The sequence below is a fragment of the Falco punctatus genome (genome assembly GCF_963210335.1).
Source record: "Falco punctatus genome assembly, chromosome: 2".
In the NCBI taxonomy this organism is placed as follows: Eukaryota; Metazoa; Chordata; class Aves; order Falconiformes; family Falconidae; genus Falco; species Falco punctatus.
Window position 1 is genome coordinate 44,270,483 of NC_137581.1, and position 16,902 is coordinate 44,287,384.

A 16,902-nucleotide genomic window follows, 5' to 3' on the forward strand; every position below is an offset into this window, starting at 1 on the left:
TTCTTTGCTGCTCCAAAAAATAACTAAAATTCATAAAAAATGCTTTCCAGGTAGAAGATCATTGCATAAACTTTATATATAAACAATAGTATAGAGCAAAGAATGTATTATGGGGATGCAGTGATGTCTGGTTGTCCATAGTAATTAGACAGTACCTATTTCGTTGCACTGCAGCTTTTACTATTTAAACTGGAATGGCATGAGTACCCAAAAGTTCCAGTCTGACCATAAGCATGTTTCCTATATACATGCTTATGTTTTAGTTGGTAACATGTTTTTTGAAGTGTATGTATGTAAACTTGCCTAAGGAGTATTTATGTATTAATACAGAACTTTTGGATCTTACTTTCATTTTTTCCAAGGAGAAGATAGAGTTCAGAATGCTGCTTTTTGTTTACAATGATTTACATTTTCTTATGCATCTTGGGATGGCAATAAATTTTTTTACAGGAGTAAATCATTCTGAACACCTTCTTAAGGATGTATTTTAATTACAAATTATTTTCTATGCTACAGAATGTGACTTACAGAAATTAAAGTTTCCAAATGGACTGTTCTGTTAAAATATAATTTTTATATTTTCTGATTTTGTTGGAGGAAAAAAGGAGTTATAGTTCAGTATTATTTCAATATATCTTATTTAATAACTAACATTGCTTTTTCTTACTATTATTATACTGTATTTGATATTGAAAGTAAGAATTAATACTAATTAAGACTGAGTTCCAGCACCAAGGTGAACTTCTGAGGAAAATCAGAAGAAATAAAAGTATTTCTTTTTTAAAAATACTTTGAAAGGGAACTTAGACATACTTCCTCCTGTGTCTCAAATTATGTCCTGGTATTTACATGTAATATATAGCTAAAGGTAGAAAAACAGATGAAAGAAATGAAATATAAGTATTTTTCAAATTTAATGTGTTCTGGAAATACTCTGTCTTTCAGAGAATATAATTTCAGCTAAAGCATTGTGCAGAAGACAATTAGAATTTTCTTTGGACTTTAGCGAGAATAAGAATTTATTTTTCAGTCCTGTGGTCACTTCTTTATATTTCAATACCATGTAATATTTTTCTTCTCCTTGAGTTATAAAGCCAATACTGTTTTACAGTATTTGGGGGTGCTGGTGGGTTGGGTTCTCTGGAGTTTTAATAAACTGTATTTGCACATGTGAGGTAGCTTTTATCATATAATCATTTAAGCTTTTTTTTTTTCCTTTGGAGAGTGTGCATGTGGAAGAGATCACTGAATTGTGACCGTTATTCCCTCATCATTGTGCCTCACTTTATTAATACTGAAATAATGTGAAACAGCCTGTTCAGGAAACTATCAAGAATTTACGTAGCCACTCCTTACAGCATGCGAGTGGTTTCCACGTGAATAACAATAGCAAACTTTCTTGGCATTTGTCTTTTATTCCTTTTCAGAGTAAAACCTTCTTTTTGGGGTATTTTTGTTGTAGACTGGTAGTTTGTTTTTTTCTTGCTTCCATTGGTTAGTATCTTTTTAAGAAAAAGGTTGAACCTATCAGTATCCTCACAATGGCACTTTTTTGCTAAGTGGTGTAAAAAGCTGTCGTTAACAAGTGTCCCCTCACTTGTAAAATGTGTATTTTACACCATGAAGTCAGGTAAAGAGCCTGGAAATACATGAAAGAAGGTAAGAGAACACCACACTCATACAGAACATTACTTTGGCTTGATATCTACAGCATTTCCAATTTTTCTATATGTTTGTCTTCATGATCTGACATTTACATGGACACTACTGACTGATTTGAATTTATAGGGCAAGATCTTACTGACATTTTTCTGAGACATGCAACACTGAATTTGTATCCAAAAAGAAGGATTATGACAAAGACAGGTTAAATTCTTTTTTATGTTTTTTCTGAACCAGAAGTATTTTAAGGCACCGGAGAATTCCTCACCACAACTAAGACAGCCTTGAAAGTCTGAAGTTCTGGTGCCTTTGCACTGCCACATCAGTAAAGTTTTTTTGTTGTGCTTACTGCAATTTCTGTATTGTTTTTTGTGTAACTAGATATATGACTTATCACAAGTGCTTTAATAGAGACTTTAATCATTCTAAATATGTTTTAAGAATCCATGTTTAAAATAGCATTAAAAGGGTGTTAGGCAAGTGAGGCAACAGCCTATAGTGTTTTGCAAGTTGTTAAGAGGAGAAGGTATTTCTCATTTTGAGGCACTTGAGCATTAGGAAAAATGAGTCAGATAGGGCTGTCACATCATTTCCTAAATTTGTTTCTCCTATTCCCAACTACTTGATTCATCAGAACTCTTGTGTGGTGCCTGGGCTGGTGTTCACTTGTGCTCCCTTCCTCTCCCACATCCCTGCCGCACCGCCTTTCACTTTGTCCCCCTTTACCTCTGCTCTCTGTCTCACTCTCTCTGCCCCTTCCCACATGCACACTTCTCTTTTTCTTTTTTCTTTTGTTTCCGCTCCCCCCCACCCCACCCCCCACCCCACCCCTGGCTCAATTTATCTTACAGGATAGAGGAAACCTGAATTACATGAGCTGAAATATTAAAATCTGTACATGTTTTTAATCTTGCTGCTATTGGGATTTCTTTTCAAAATAATTCCAATGTGTTTTAAATCCTTAGAAATATATTTTCAGAAATCAGTCATCTATGGAAGCAGAGATTATTTTGAATATTTTTACTTTGCATAAGTATAAGAATCTCCTCCTTGCCCTTCATTGAAGATGAGTGTGGCATTTGTTTTCCTCAGGTTGTCACAAATTTCTGATCACCACAGTCTCTCAAAAATGATAGTGAGCAGCCTCACAGTGACATCAGCTGCTTTAGCAACTTCGGATTATGTTTCTTCCGGTCCCATGGACTTGTTTATATCCAGTCAGCTTGAGCACTTCCTAATTTTATCTTCCTCTACTTCCTCATGTATACACAGAAAATGAATTCTTTAGAAAAAAACGCTAAGCAACCTAAACCTGTAGTGCTGAATTAAACTTACACTATTAGTGTGTATTTTGTGACTATACTAATAATATGAATGTTCAAGGGCACTGAACTCTTTTCCTTTGTTTTCGTATTGTATAAGTCTTAGGTTAATCAGAAAATAAAAAGTGAAAAGCCTTCCAGTGTTGTAAGGCATTAATGTATGGCACTGTATTAATGCTAATTGTGTACGAAGTAGTTCCACTCAAATCCAGGTTACACCAACTGAAAATCTAGCTTCTAGAAACACGTTTGTGTGTATGTATAATTACAAATAGAATTGCCTAGAAGTTTTTAAGTTCTTGCACTGTGATGATGTTCTTCAACAGTATCTTTCTGCAATTTTTTGCAGTGGAAGACGAAGTTGAAGCTGAAAGGGTTCTCTTCTCATATGGGTATGGTGCTAATGTTCCCACAACAGCCAAAAGACGATTAAAGCAAAGGTAAAAAAAATGCCCTCTGGATTTACTGGTTCAAGATAAAGTAAATAAAGATCTGTGCATTATGTTTTGTCTTAGAATCCACCCAGTTTGATTAACATGAAGAGGTTTTTTAACAACTTAACTATATAGAAATAGAATGAAGTCTAGGAGCTATTAATGTGGTGGTTGCATATGAATGAGCATATACATATTTTTCTATGTCATTTTAAGATCTTTTTTCATTGTCTTTAAGAAAGATGAATTTTAATTGTATAAAACTAACCAGCTGTAAAACCAGACTAGTTACATTGCTTACATTTATATAATAGGAAGTAAGTTTTTTAATTCCCTAAAAAGGATTGTATGTAGTTGTAACAAAAAACATCTGTCAGGAAATGAAGAAGGACAAGATTTCAGAGCATCGTTATTTCATCTTTACAAATACAGGATCTAATTCCAGTTAGATGTCTTCACTTTACTCTGATACCATTTGATCAATAGATAAAAATGATGTGTAGGCTGAATAACATACCTCTTGATTGTAGTAATTTTTAAATAATAGATGTATATTATGCATTGTCTTTAACAAATAGTGACGTTTGAATGGCTCATTGTGAGCATAAAGGCTACAACTCACTATGAAGTACAGGGAATGAGGATTTATTCATAATATTTTTAAACTGTGACCACAGCGAAACTTCTGCTGTTGTTCAAAATATGTATAGATAGTATAAAAAGAAAACATAACCTAAGATTAGAATAATGGAACAGTGGAATGATTTAGGTTGGAAGGAACATCTGGAAGTCAGCAGGGTCTATCATCATGCTTGGAGAAAATCCAATTGTTCAAGATCTTGTCCAGCTAAGTTTTGCATTTTTTTTTAATATTTTTTTCCTATGAATAGAGATTCCACATCCTTTACAATATCAGGTCAGAGTAATGTGATTTTATATATTATTTTTTTTGTCTAGAATCTGTCTCCAGCCTGACAGGGGAGACACCACAATTAAGGTGAACTCATGCCTTGCACTTTGAATGTGCCTGCAATTTGCTCAAATGCAGGAAAGTCAACTGCATATTTTGTGTTAGCAGTGAGCTTTGACCATGCTGTCTTCTGCAAAAACTGAGAAACTCCACTATCATTGGTAGACACATAAAGAAGAGTATAAAGACAAGGCAAACGTACCATAGCTTCACAGTGTACATTTCTAGCATTTGGGAGCTGGAAGTGCAGTTTTTGTCATGTATAGCTGTTTTTTACTACAAGTATTAGTTGGTTTAGTTGGTTTTGGCCTTGTAACCCCCACCTTCTCCATGACAAAGAACATTTAACATCAAAAGTTACTGATGAGAATTGAGGGCAAATGATCTGTTCATGCTGTTCATGCAATACAGATTTATGGGCCATGTACTATTTCTTCTGTCCTTTATATTTGTTTTTCAAGTAAGTTGTCAATATGGTTATCAGTCAGATTAGACCTGTTATGCACTGAATTACATATTGCTGACAAAAATCATAAAGATTTTATGTAGTACTTAACTTTGGCACGGCTTAATTTACTCTTTCAAGTTTTTAAATCTCTTCAGATTGTTTCCTTGTGAGATTTCTTTTTATATTTCATTAAATATAAATGAAAATAAAAATAAAAAGGGAAAAAAATGAAAAAAGAGGGGGTCATGGGCAAAAAACTCCATAACCCTGTTGTATGCTTGTTTTAGCAGACTGTTGAGAGTTCTATAATATCATTTGCTAAAACTTCAGTTCCTTCCTCCTCTGTCAATAGTTTAAGAACTTTCCTGAGTTTCAGCTTGGCTCCTTCTTTTTCCCCACCTTATTAGATTATTTAGATTATTTACATATAAAATAATTCTACTAAATCACTTCTGAATGGTGAATCTGATTGACAATCAGTAAGCCAGAATTGCAGATGTGCTTGGAAGACACTTGCTGAGCTTAGAAGTGGCTGTATCAGAATGCCTCATGTGCTCCTCCTCTGTTCCAAAAGGCATTGGCAGATGAAGCTGATATAATCCTTTATAAAGGTGTTGGAGACTTAATAGATTTTCTTTATCTTTTAAAATTAGAGAAGATTAAAAAAGCCATAAAAGTCTGTGTATCGTTTACCTGCTGCTGCTCAAGGAAAACTGCCATGTAGAAAATGTTTGTGATGCTTTCAGTTCCCCAAGCTTTAAAGCGAAGTCTCTGTGACACCAGCTTCTATGTTTAGAGCCATTAAAGAAACACAGATAAGTTTTCTTCTCTCTGGGATTGCTTAAGGAAAGAGAATCTATTACAAATGTGAATAATTTTCTTTTTGGAGTCCGCTACCTGCTTTTTAATTCTAGACGTATGGGGTCCTAAAAGGAGAGCTCTGGTAAGTCCACAGCATGCATTTCAGTCTCAGAAACTTTGTTTCCTATTCAAGCATAGTGCTTTGTGGGGTCTATACCTCTTTGCCTACTTGACAGAAACAACTATTTCATTGCTTCAGATGTAGGCACCATACACCCATAGTAGTAAATTAAACATGCCTGGGAACATTCTGAAGCATTGAGACCAAATGGCACGTAGTAGCCCACTTCCACAAAACTAAATGCTCACTGCACGTTAGCTGTAATGTGAACTACATGTTGGCAATGATTTGCTTGCCCACACTAGGTCTTCAGCTGGGCCTAGGAACTGTTTGGGAGAGTGTTAAGGAGTAAATGCCAGAATACTATCAAGAACACTAGTGATTTGCTAACAATAAATTATCACATTCTTAGGCACTGCATAATTTCCTAGTATAGTTGGAATTGAAGTTCCAGAATAAGGTGTCTTTGCAGATCAGTCTTTGTCCCTTTGCTTTAAATTTAAACTAGTCAGAAAACATACTGACAAGCATTCTTGAAAGATGTACTTTTGTTTATCCTTAAATACTTGCAAATTCAGGTCAAGTTCATTTTTTAAATTTAAAAATGACCTGGGAAAATTATGATGGGCTACATTCCCAAAGTTGCCATGGGAAGATGACCAGGTTTCCTCTTGCATTCTTAAGAGCTAATGCATAAGATCACTAACTGGTCAAAAAAAGTGGTGGTTCATGTCTCTTTTATACTAGATGTGCTTTTAACACACATCTCGTATCTCCTAAATAAAAATCCAAATAACTAGTCTGGAGAATTAATTTCTCTTTTTCTCAGTTATTGTTTACACAGTCTAATGCTCTTTGTAGAAGGAACTGAGAGAACCAGCCTCCTAGTGAATGCTATTGAGAATGTCGGGTAATTCCTTTCATAAAAGGTGAAAGTAAAACATTGACTGTATGAAATGATAGATTTATAATGCAGGTGAGGAATATTAAGACTTCTGCCAAACGTGAAAGTGTATTCCCTTTTACTGAGGAGAAAGTGGAGGTTTAGACTGGTCAAATTTCAGAGAAAGTTTATATACTCATCTATCTTTACACACTCTTAGCCTCAGCTTAAGGGTAAATATAATCCCCCTGTCAGTCTGCTTTAGACCACTTACACTCTTATAGATTCATTGTTATGGTCAGGAACTGGATAACACTTTGCTATCCGTTATTTGGACACTAACAGTCTTACATCTTCAGTTTATGGACAGTATACATTAGAAGTCTAAAGATTTGAAGTGAGTTCTCCCTTCAATATACAAATTTCTGAAAAATGTTACACATTTGACTTGAAGGACAGATTGTTGTGGAGAGCCGTTAGTCCAGTGATTAAGGCACACTAAAAAGTGGTATTAACCCTGTCTACCTCCCTCATTTTTAAAGCTCTGAAGTTTTCATGTCACATTGTGAAAGATTGGTGACTAGAGGACCTAAACACGGAGGGGTACAGTGATAAAATTCTCTAGATACAGTTTCGATAATAAGCCACCAAGCCACTGAGTCCTATAAAGATGGCAGGATTTATTACAGGATACATAAACTTAGACATCTAATCGTAGGTTTAACATGAGACTTGGCCCCTAACCTTCCATTATAACCAATTTAATTTAATCAATACAGTCAATGGAGTTTGGAATACATCTCAGTTCACCATCCAGGAGTCCATTTTAGTGGAATATAGTCAGGCTGTTCAGACTGTTGAATAGGACTGAGTGATTAATAGCAGCTTGAAGACTAGGTTAGATGTCGGGAAGTAGTCTCTGCACTTGCATACTGAATCTTCCCATTGCTGCCTATGGAACTGTGCTGTTGAATTGTTTGTTGATAACAAAGCCTTTTGACTTTGGGCATGAAACATGCAAGAGGTTGAGGATCCCATTTTTTAACTAGGGTGTTTAAGTAATTCAACAATTCATTTCACTTCCAAATTAAGTTACGCAGCTGTATAACTGTTTATTTTTTAAAAAAAGTGACAATAACATTTCGTTACTTAGCATATTAAACGTCAGACAAAACAATTTTGCCTCTGTTTTGGAAATGATAAAATACAAGTTTTCAGTGTTCCATTATAAAATGTATATTTAATGTGCTTTTTAAAAAAAATTATTTAAGGAGAAGCCAATTACAGTGACTCCCTAAAGTTACTAAAAAGTAAATACTCATAATTAGTTGAAACATTTTGACATGATTACTACAATTGTGTAGTATTGTACAAATTATATAGGTAATTATTTTGTAAAAAATATTACAATGGTATAACTGTGGGAATGCTATTTCAGTGCTGTTAAATTTAATAATGTTTTCATTGTTTTTCTAACTTCGAACATTCTGGATGTTTCACTATGTAGTTTATATATATTAGTATCTAAGCATTGGTGAAAAATTAAGGCAATCAAGTTCCAAAGTATAAATGTGAGAATTTGTTTTGTATTTTTTGGAAAAAAATCAACTTGAGCTTGCTTTTTATTGGCACAGTGTTCACTTGGCAAGGAGGTTACTGCAGCTAGAAAAGCAAAACTCGTTGCTTGTAAAAGATCTGGAACATCAGAAGGAACAAGTAACACAGATTTCACAAGAGGTAAATTACTGCTACAAAACAATGAAATCTGTAGAGACTATAAACATTGCAGAACAGCTGTTTGTAAAATGAAATGTTTTCTATACAGCATTTATTATCTATTTGATGTCAAAAACGGCCTCATAATTAATGAAAACTCAATGTTAAACGTTTTCAAAGAAATTTATATTGTGTTTTGAAACAAAGATTGAAAGAGGGATTACTTTACAGGCTAAATAATAATGTAAGCCAGACAGACAATGCTCAGACTTCTGAACAGAAGACCAGCTAGCCAAACTAGTTTATGTTTGATAGTTAATTGTTCAACGAATACCACTTTTAAAGCAATTTTGAAGATATTTCTCTAAATCTTTTTCTACATTGTTCAGTTTTTAAGTCTTTTGAATATACAGATCTAAGGAATGTTTAACATAAGCTGCTTTTTTGAAAAGCTAAAATTGATTTTTTTGCTTTGTTATCATATGACTTTAATTTCATGTTCATTTACAATTCTGTATATAATACCTGAAATCACATATTACAGTGACATGGAGAATGAATACTAAACAAAACTCAGTTTGAAATCTCCCAGAACTAGGGCAAACTAATTTTTTGAAATATTTTTAAGATTGTTTCCTAAGTTTCTCTTAGGAACCAATGAACTAGATTTGCTATTAGATATTGCCACTATATGGAATTTCTAGGCTGACTATTTCAGGAATGTGGTTAAGAGTTTGATTTTTAAAGCCATGGTAATTATAAATTAGGATAACTACACCCAAGTACTTCACAGTGCAAATATTTGCATTTTCTACGTATTTTGAAATTACATTAATTTTATGTGGGTTATATGTGTGTGTATATATATGTGATTGTATATATTATTTCAATGAGAGATACATGAACAATGGAGGTTTTGTACAGTTTTGGTTTTTTTTTAACCAATACTACAATTTATTATGGATTCTTAGCCATATCCTAGTAATTTGTATTTGACTAATACATATCTTTCAAATCTTCTTGACTTCAATATATCAAGAGATTTGTGATCCCAGTGTTATCCATGGTATTATTCTCTATCACTATTCTTTCACTATTGTTAATAAAATCTATGCTTTATTTCCCACTTAAATCCGTCTGGTTTCCACTTCAATACATTTCTTCTTACCTACAGGGGTTTTATATTTGCTTCTAGATCACTGATGAAAGATTCAGTACCAGTGACCTTAGTTCAAATTCCTGCAAAATTCCACTAGAACATCTTCACCTTGTTTTTATTCTCCCATGAGATATCATGTAGCCCTTTCTTGATCTTGTATCATATAATTGCATAGTTTAAATCAGAACATCATCCAGTACAAAGTTCAATGTCTCACAGCTAGCTAACACACAGCTACTAAGCCTATTAATATCAAACTTATAAGGTTAAATAAAATCTTTTTGAGACCTTCTTTCTGTTAAACATATGTCTGGCATGCAGATCTAAATGCTTCATCAGATTTCCTTCTTTCCCCCTTTTTTTTTAATTTTGCGTATGATTATAGGCCATTTTGTTTGATAACTTTAAGCCATTCTGCTTGCCATCCCTCAATATGTGCACAAACAGTTTATACTTGTTATTAATGGACTGGAAAATAGTTCATCATTTTCATGTTATATAAACTGATCATCTATCTGAATTTTCAAACAGAGTGCAAAAAGTTTTATTGAAAATTTCTGTGTTTTCTTCAACATTATATACAGTTTTTCCATCTCTCTGCCATAATGGGTTTTACTGCTTCTAGGATTTATTTCCTCACTTTTTTTTTTTCCTAGGAGTTCTGTGTCTGCTAGTATCAACATTCCCCTTGAAGTTGTAGCTCCTCTTGTAAATTTTCTGTATTTCATATTTTATACTAATTGTTATTTATCATCTTTCTTTATATAGTTAAGGTTCTTAAACTTCTGTTGGCTGTCTTTACTGCATCCCCTGAGCTAAGGTAGATTTTTTACTCCAAGCTATCATCTTTCTTGATTTTATTTTATTTTATTTTTTAAAATAAAATAGCAGTGACTTGCAATGTTAAAATTGGTATTGAGACTTCATACTACAGGTTTGTTGACCATGTCTACGATAAACAGAATAAAGGAATTCTTAATGACATGATCCAAGAAAGGTCCTCACCTAGTGATAATCAGTTTATTGCCTCTGCAGCTCACTTGATGTTACTCTTGGTTTAAGTAACTGGAAAGCTGTATATCAGCTTCTGCAAAGTAGTGATCTGAAATTACTACATTTAGTGTCCAATCTAAATTTTGGAATTAATTCACTTTGCAGAGATCTTGAACAGTGCCAGAACTGGTGGATAGATAGTCTGTTGCATCTAGGAGGCTATTATGGTCTTTGGGTGACTTAAAAAGCAAATACTGAGTCAGTACACAGTAAAAGTGATATACTAAATAAAGACGTTTACTAAGCTAATAAATTTGGCTTGCTGCTGAATGATGAGCCTTCATCATGACGTTGTATTTGTGCTTTTTGTATGCCTCAATCGAAACATTTTTACCAAAAGCAAGTTTACATCTCACTCTGTATAGATCAAACGGAACAATGAGGAAATCCTTCAGCTTGATAGAGGTTTCCATTCAGGGATAAATAATAAATGCCCAACTGCAATGTGTCAGATTTATCACTTAAAAGAATGACACAGAAATACTTAAGTAAATCTTGTACATTAAGGCAGAAAGAAATCAAAGTTGCTTACAAAAATTAATGTTTTTGCTCATGGACAATGCTTATTCTATATACATGTCTGTGTATTAGTAAAGCAGATCCATTAAATGTATTCAGTGCTTAATTGACTACAGTTTAATGACAACCTCTTTTAGATTTATAGAATCAAACAGGCAGCAAAACACCAACATGGAGAGGGAAGGGATAGCCTTTTTTTTGTAGCAGCAGCATGTTTTTAGCTGGTAAAGTTAGCAAGTTAACAGATGAATTAACTGTAGTCAATTAAGCTTAAATAAATAAAGCTTACAACACCTCACTTGTCCTTTCCCACTGAAGTACTTTAATTCTTATCAGTGAGAACAATGAGGAACTTCACAGTGTGATGACAGCATCCTTTGAAAGTTTTTAGGGTATCAAAACCAGGATTCCAAACAAGATCAGTTGCATTAATTTTCTTCTGTAATGGCAGCCTCAAGGTTTTATACTGCAAGGTTTTTAAACCATCCTAGACATTAGTACTCCATGTTTTGGTATTACCTGTTGGTCATGTAAAGACTCTATTGTCTTCCTGAAAGACATCTTTTTTTAATAGCTTGTACTTTTAGAAAAAATGTCTTTTTTAATTGCTTATCAATTTATTGAAGATAGTTTTTTCAAGAAGATGATTTGCCTTTTTTTTTTCTTCTCTAAAATAAACTTGGGATTTCACTGTGGACTAGAATAGGTATTTCATGAAGGAACTAGTATATTTAAACAATATTTAAGGATGTGCATTAATTTTAAGAAGTGCAGTGTTATTGTCCCTCATTTCACTTTTAAAACCATGGTCAGTAAGGTAAGCAAGATTCAATTTACAAGCTGAAAATTCCATTGTAACAGTATGCTGTTTTAAAAAAGTAATTTTGGTTAATAAGATGAACAAACAGATGTTTTTTTCTACACTCATTTTTTTCATCAGTGGAAGCTGTTACATTAAAACTCTTGAAAATGGAGATTAGAGAAGTGTAGAGAGCGAAGTTTTGTCTGTATTCTGTATTTTAATAAATTTGAACCACTACATTATAAGTTCTTTGCATATTTCACAGAGTGTAAAAGGCTGAAGTAAAACTGCAATAAAAATGTAATGGAATTATATGGGATATAATTATAATATAAAAACAAATAAACATGATAAAAAAATAAAAATATAATGGAAAAGAAAGAAGGAAGAAGAGTCTCATGTTTTGAAAATCGTGAATAGGAGAAAAATCTGGTCTTAGGGAAGTCTGGAAATGTTATTTAAATAAGCTAATTCTATAGGAAGCGGTGGTGTCTTTTCCCCTGCTTGTTTGGAACAACACAAAATAGGACAACTGGCTCCTGAGTCTGATTTTGCAAATGCAGATTGTTTATCTATCGAGAAATTGTATAAACTAATCAGCTTAATCATTTTCCATTGAATTCTTTCCATTAGATCTGTTTGTATCTAAACTTTAAACAATTCTTTATTTTGTAAAGAATCTAGTTGGTATTCTTGACTTATATGTACTCCAGCTGCTGAAACTGCTAAATCTTGATGTGTGATCTTAATTCTGTACATATTTTGGTGAATGATCTTGTTATATTGCTCAAGATGCAAGACATATCATGCAGGCTTTTTAAATCTAATGGGTCCTCATTTGTTCAGGGAGTATGGCTAGCAAAGTTTATTTTCTACTCATGGGTATGACATTTTATACTACTCTTGTAAACATTCTGTGTATTTCATTATTCATAATTGATGATAATTGATCAGAAGAAAGGGAACTTTTCTTCCCTTATTACTGTGGTTTTATTTAGATTCAGTTTACAAGCTGAAAATTCCATTTTAACAGTATGCTGTTTTAAAAAAGTAATTTTGGTTAATAAGATGAACAAACAGATGTTTTTTCTACACTCATTTTTTTCATCAGTGGAAGCTGTTACATTAAAACTCTTGAAAATGGAGATTAGAGAAGTGTAGAGAGCAGTAGCATGATATAAATAATTAGAACGGAAAAGTGAGAGGATGATGTACTAGATCGTGATTTGAGGGTGTTTTCGGTTTTTTGTGAAATAACAGGTTTGGGGCTTATATTATGCAATTTTTAATGATAGATAATATCCAATAATCAAAATTAAGTAATCATTCTTTATAAATTATAAAATTTGTAATAGTAATACTTCCTTTTTTTGGCAGCTTGACAGAGCAAATTCTTTGTTGGGTCAAGTGCAACAACCATACAAATACCTGATTGAAACTGTGCAACAGAGAGATTCTCAAATAAGTCTACAGAAAGAACGTATTATGCAACTTGAAAAAGATGTCAGGTAATTAAAATCACTGTTTCTTTATTTTAAATAGAAAATAAAATCACCTATGTGTTTATCATTGGAAAACAATTATGTTGTTGGCCATGAAGTAGGACATGTTGACACTCCATCATTGACTAAGTCCAGTCTTTATGGTCAAACTCTAGCATGTGTGATTTCTCTCATACTGTCAGAAAAAGAGCTTTAGGTTTGGAAAAGCAGCAATGACAGTCAGGTTTAAAGTGAATTTGGAGCTGAGCTCTCATGAAGTAGAGGAAAGTTCAGAAGAGTAAAAGGAAAAAATGACCCACCAAATGTACAAAAGTAAAACTAAAGAAATAAAGTCAGAGAAAAATAATAGACTAGTCCACCAGCAAAGGGTATTTCAGGCATAACTCAAGCATACTTCCTCTAGTGGGGAGACTGATTTGGTGGTACATCCAGCTGTCAGAACTCTTTGACCACTGAGCAACTTCCCACCATCACATAGTTTTATGAATTATGTTCAACATCTGGTTCCCAAGTAAGCTGTTATAAAATCATCTGCCTCTTGATTTTTCAAGGAAGTCAATACCTGTGTCCCACTGCACTACAGAAGAGTTAGCATTTTAGCTATTAGATATTTATGTGGTATCTCTGTTTAGGAAATGCATATGGTAACAATTATGAAGCATTGATGTGATTGATTGTATTATGAAGCAATTACATGAAAAATACAGGTTTTTTCCCCCAACAAATCTGCTGAAGCAATGAAAATAGAAAAAGTAGGACTCACCATAGCTAAATACTTTATCCTACAGACTGTCTTACATATGTATCTATTCAGAGTGTTTTGATGGTTTGGGATAGTATTTGTTATGCCTTGAGGAACACCTAAAAATCTTTATTATCCAAGTAAGTGTATAGATAAGTCAATATATTTATAAATATACTGAAATATTTATTCATACTTCCGGACAAGACTAGACTTAACTTTGATTTGGTAAGAATAGATCTTTTTTTATTCCTGAATCAAGTGTTTTTACGCTTTTTCTAGACTTTATTTAATAGAAGAAAAACTTCAAAGGTAAATTATATTTGTCCAGGAGATGAAAAATCACAGTGTTCTCTATATATAGGATCTTACTTTCCAATTGTGAAAAAAATCATGAAAGAATTGGAACTAGCAAATCAAATTCTTGAATTATAGTAACGTGAAAATGTCTGTCATTGTTCACATAGTAGTCCAAATGTCTCTCAAAATCTAGGAAATAAAGGGGTTGAATAGGTGAGGTCATTTCTGAAAGTGTATGTTTTATGCTTTTAAAATATATAAGAAATTAAATGCATAATTAGCATTGGTTCTCATGGGGGTTTATGGTTCATTACAAATACTCTGTATGCACAGATGTTCTTCCTAAATTTAGCCTACAAATTCAGGCACCTAAATAAGGAACTTAAGTCAGGTTTCCTTAGTAGTTCATGGAGGAAGCAGCATCTCTGAAAAGCAATTCAGATTTTGGATGGAGTGAGTCATTTGCTAGAGAAGCCTGTTACTCTCAATTAACTATAAAGGGAATTTTTGGCATTTTAAAGTGCCTGAGGTTAAGGAAGAAAATGGTTCTGCACCACAGTGCAAGCATTCATGGTAAACATACCAGCAGTACTCTGCTGCCATGAGCTGGGTTGTGCTCACCACTAGGCTGTGTTTCTGTAAATGAAAGTGTGGTCTGACAAAGAAATATTTTATCCTTAATGGTTTTGTAGCAAAAAAGTTACACTTACTTTGCACATCAAGTATTTTGGTAAGTTTTTTCCTGTAGCTTCAAATATTCCTTGTAAACTAAAAATAATTCTTATTCCCTTATCACAAGTTTGTCTCAACTTTGCCATAGTTTCTTAGGCCAGTGAAATTCTTGGAAACAGCCCAGTGTCTTAGGTCTTTTGGTACATATCAGTAGTCCCTAATTTTGCTATTCATAACTCCACATTTAAAACAAATGTCCTAAATTGTTAGCTGATATTCCCTGGAGCACAGGAGAAATTATAATCTGGTATAAAATTTATAATGTTGATCCTTTGCTTCCCTGTAAATGTGAGGAAGGTTAGAGGAAGGGATTTCTAACCACTCCAGTCATCTTTTGACATTAGGGTAGCCTTTTGGAATTTCCTGACGACACTTTATAATTAAAGTTTCCTTTAGGTGATTTCAGATTACCTTGCAGACCAGTCTAGCTCCCAACTATTCCAGAACTGAATAGAATGAGATTTAAGAAAATCAATGATCATTCCTACCAAATATATGCCAAGTGAAGCTCCTCTGGATCAAAAGATTTACACTGCTATTAAACAGCATTTTGCTGGTTTGTGTGTGGAATATTTTTGAGAGGATGAGTTCAGAGAATTAATGCTCCTCAAGGAGGGCTGTAAATTGTGCAAATAATGTTAGTGCTATTAGAAAAGTAATAGTGAAAACATTAACATGGTTTATGAAGCCTAGTTTCTCTGTATCTTAGAGCTAAGGGGAAAAAAAAGTATTTTTAAAGCCTTTTCAAAAGTAAATGGTTGTTTCAACCATTACTTATAATTAATAAACACTGCAGTTCTGCAGCAGCTTCTTTAAGTTAAGGTTTAATTTATGCTATAGTTACACAAAGCAGATTATTATTTTTAAAAAAAAAATTACATACAATATGTGCATTAGTTTTATTTCTAAAAAGCAATTTCACAAGTACCAGCTAACAAAAATAATGTTCAAATCATTGTTTTCAAACAGACTCTTAAAAATACAATCATTTTTGCAATTTTTTTAAAGTCTTGTATTTGAGTACCGTATTGTAGGCAAATTAACATAACTTTGATATGCTTACACCCTGACAATCAAGACTGAATACTTGTTTTAACCTCAGAGCTGCCCTATGCTTGATCATGGTTTTCATTCCTTCCTGGAGGAGTGTTCTTTTGGTGTTGTGTTTTTATCTCACCTGCTCATCAAGAGAGATGGTTCTGCATTATGTAAATTGTAGATTCCCTAAGTAGAGCAGTCACATCTGTGTTATCAGTGCCAGTGTTCTCTTATCAAGTCTCATGTAACTTGAGTGTGGAGGGATCAGCAAGGACTAATTTGCAAGTGAATTTTTTTTTAGACTCAATCCACAATTTGCTTCTGTGCACAGTGATGATGGCCAATAATCTTTTTAGAACATCTTCCTTAGGCTGGGTAAGTTCCAGCAGGTTTCCCAGGATGATGAGTCAGTACTTTCTTGCAACTTTATAAATGTTTTGCAGCAACCTGCAGGGCTTTGTATTCCTTGTCTGTTGAGAAGGCTGTTGGTTGCTACTGGATGTGGTTTTGATTCTGTGATGAAACAGACAGTCTTGATTGAAATCAGCACAAGGCAACTATAAGGAAGGCTATCTATGACAGCAATCTCCTTGTGAATGTTCTTGTGTGTGCCAGATTTGTACTGATTTTTCACAGAATGGCCTAAAGTGACTTAAAATGTGGTCCCTTGACAGGCAGTAGATCTGTTCAGGTTTCTG

At 33.5% G+C, this 16,902-nt stretch overlaps 1 protein-coding gene across 5 annotated transcripts in view; it reads left to right on the forward strand.

Annotated features, from left to right (window-relative positions):
* PIBF1 (progesterone immunomodulatory binding factor 1) overlaps positions 1 to 16,902 on the forward strand; it is a 129,981-nt gene that overhangs the window by 75,309 nt on the left and 37,770 nt on the right. For all 5 annotated transcript variants that reach the window (XR_013925854.1, XM_080374404.1, XM_080374407.1 and 2 more), the window contains 3 exons: positions 3,334 to 3,424; positions 8,276 to 8,378; positions 13,268 to 13,398. Coding sequence is in view for 4 of the 5 variants with exons in the window: in XM_080374404.1 (XP_080230530.1) it covers positions 3,334 to 3,424; positions 8,276 to 8,378; positions 13,268 to 13,398 (325 nt within the window). In the remaining variant the exon portion in view is untranslated. The remainder of the gene's footprint in view (positions 1 to 3,333; positions 3,425 to 8,275; positions 8,379 to 13,267; positions 13,399 to 16,902) is intronic.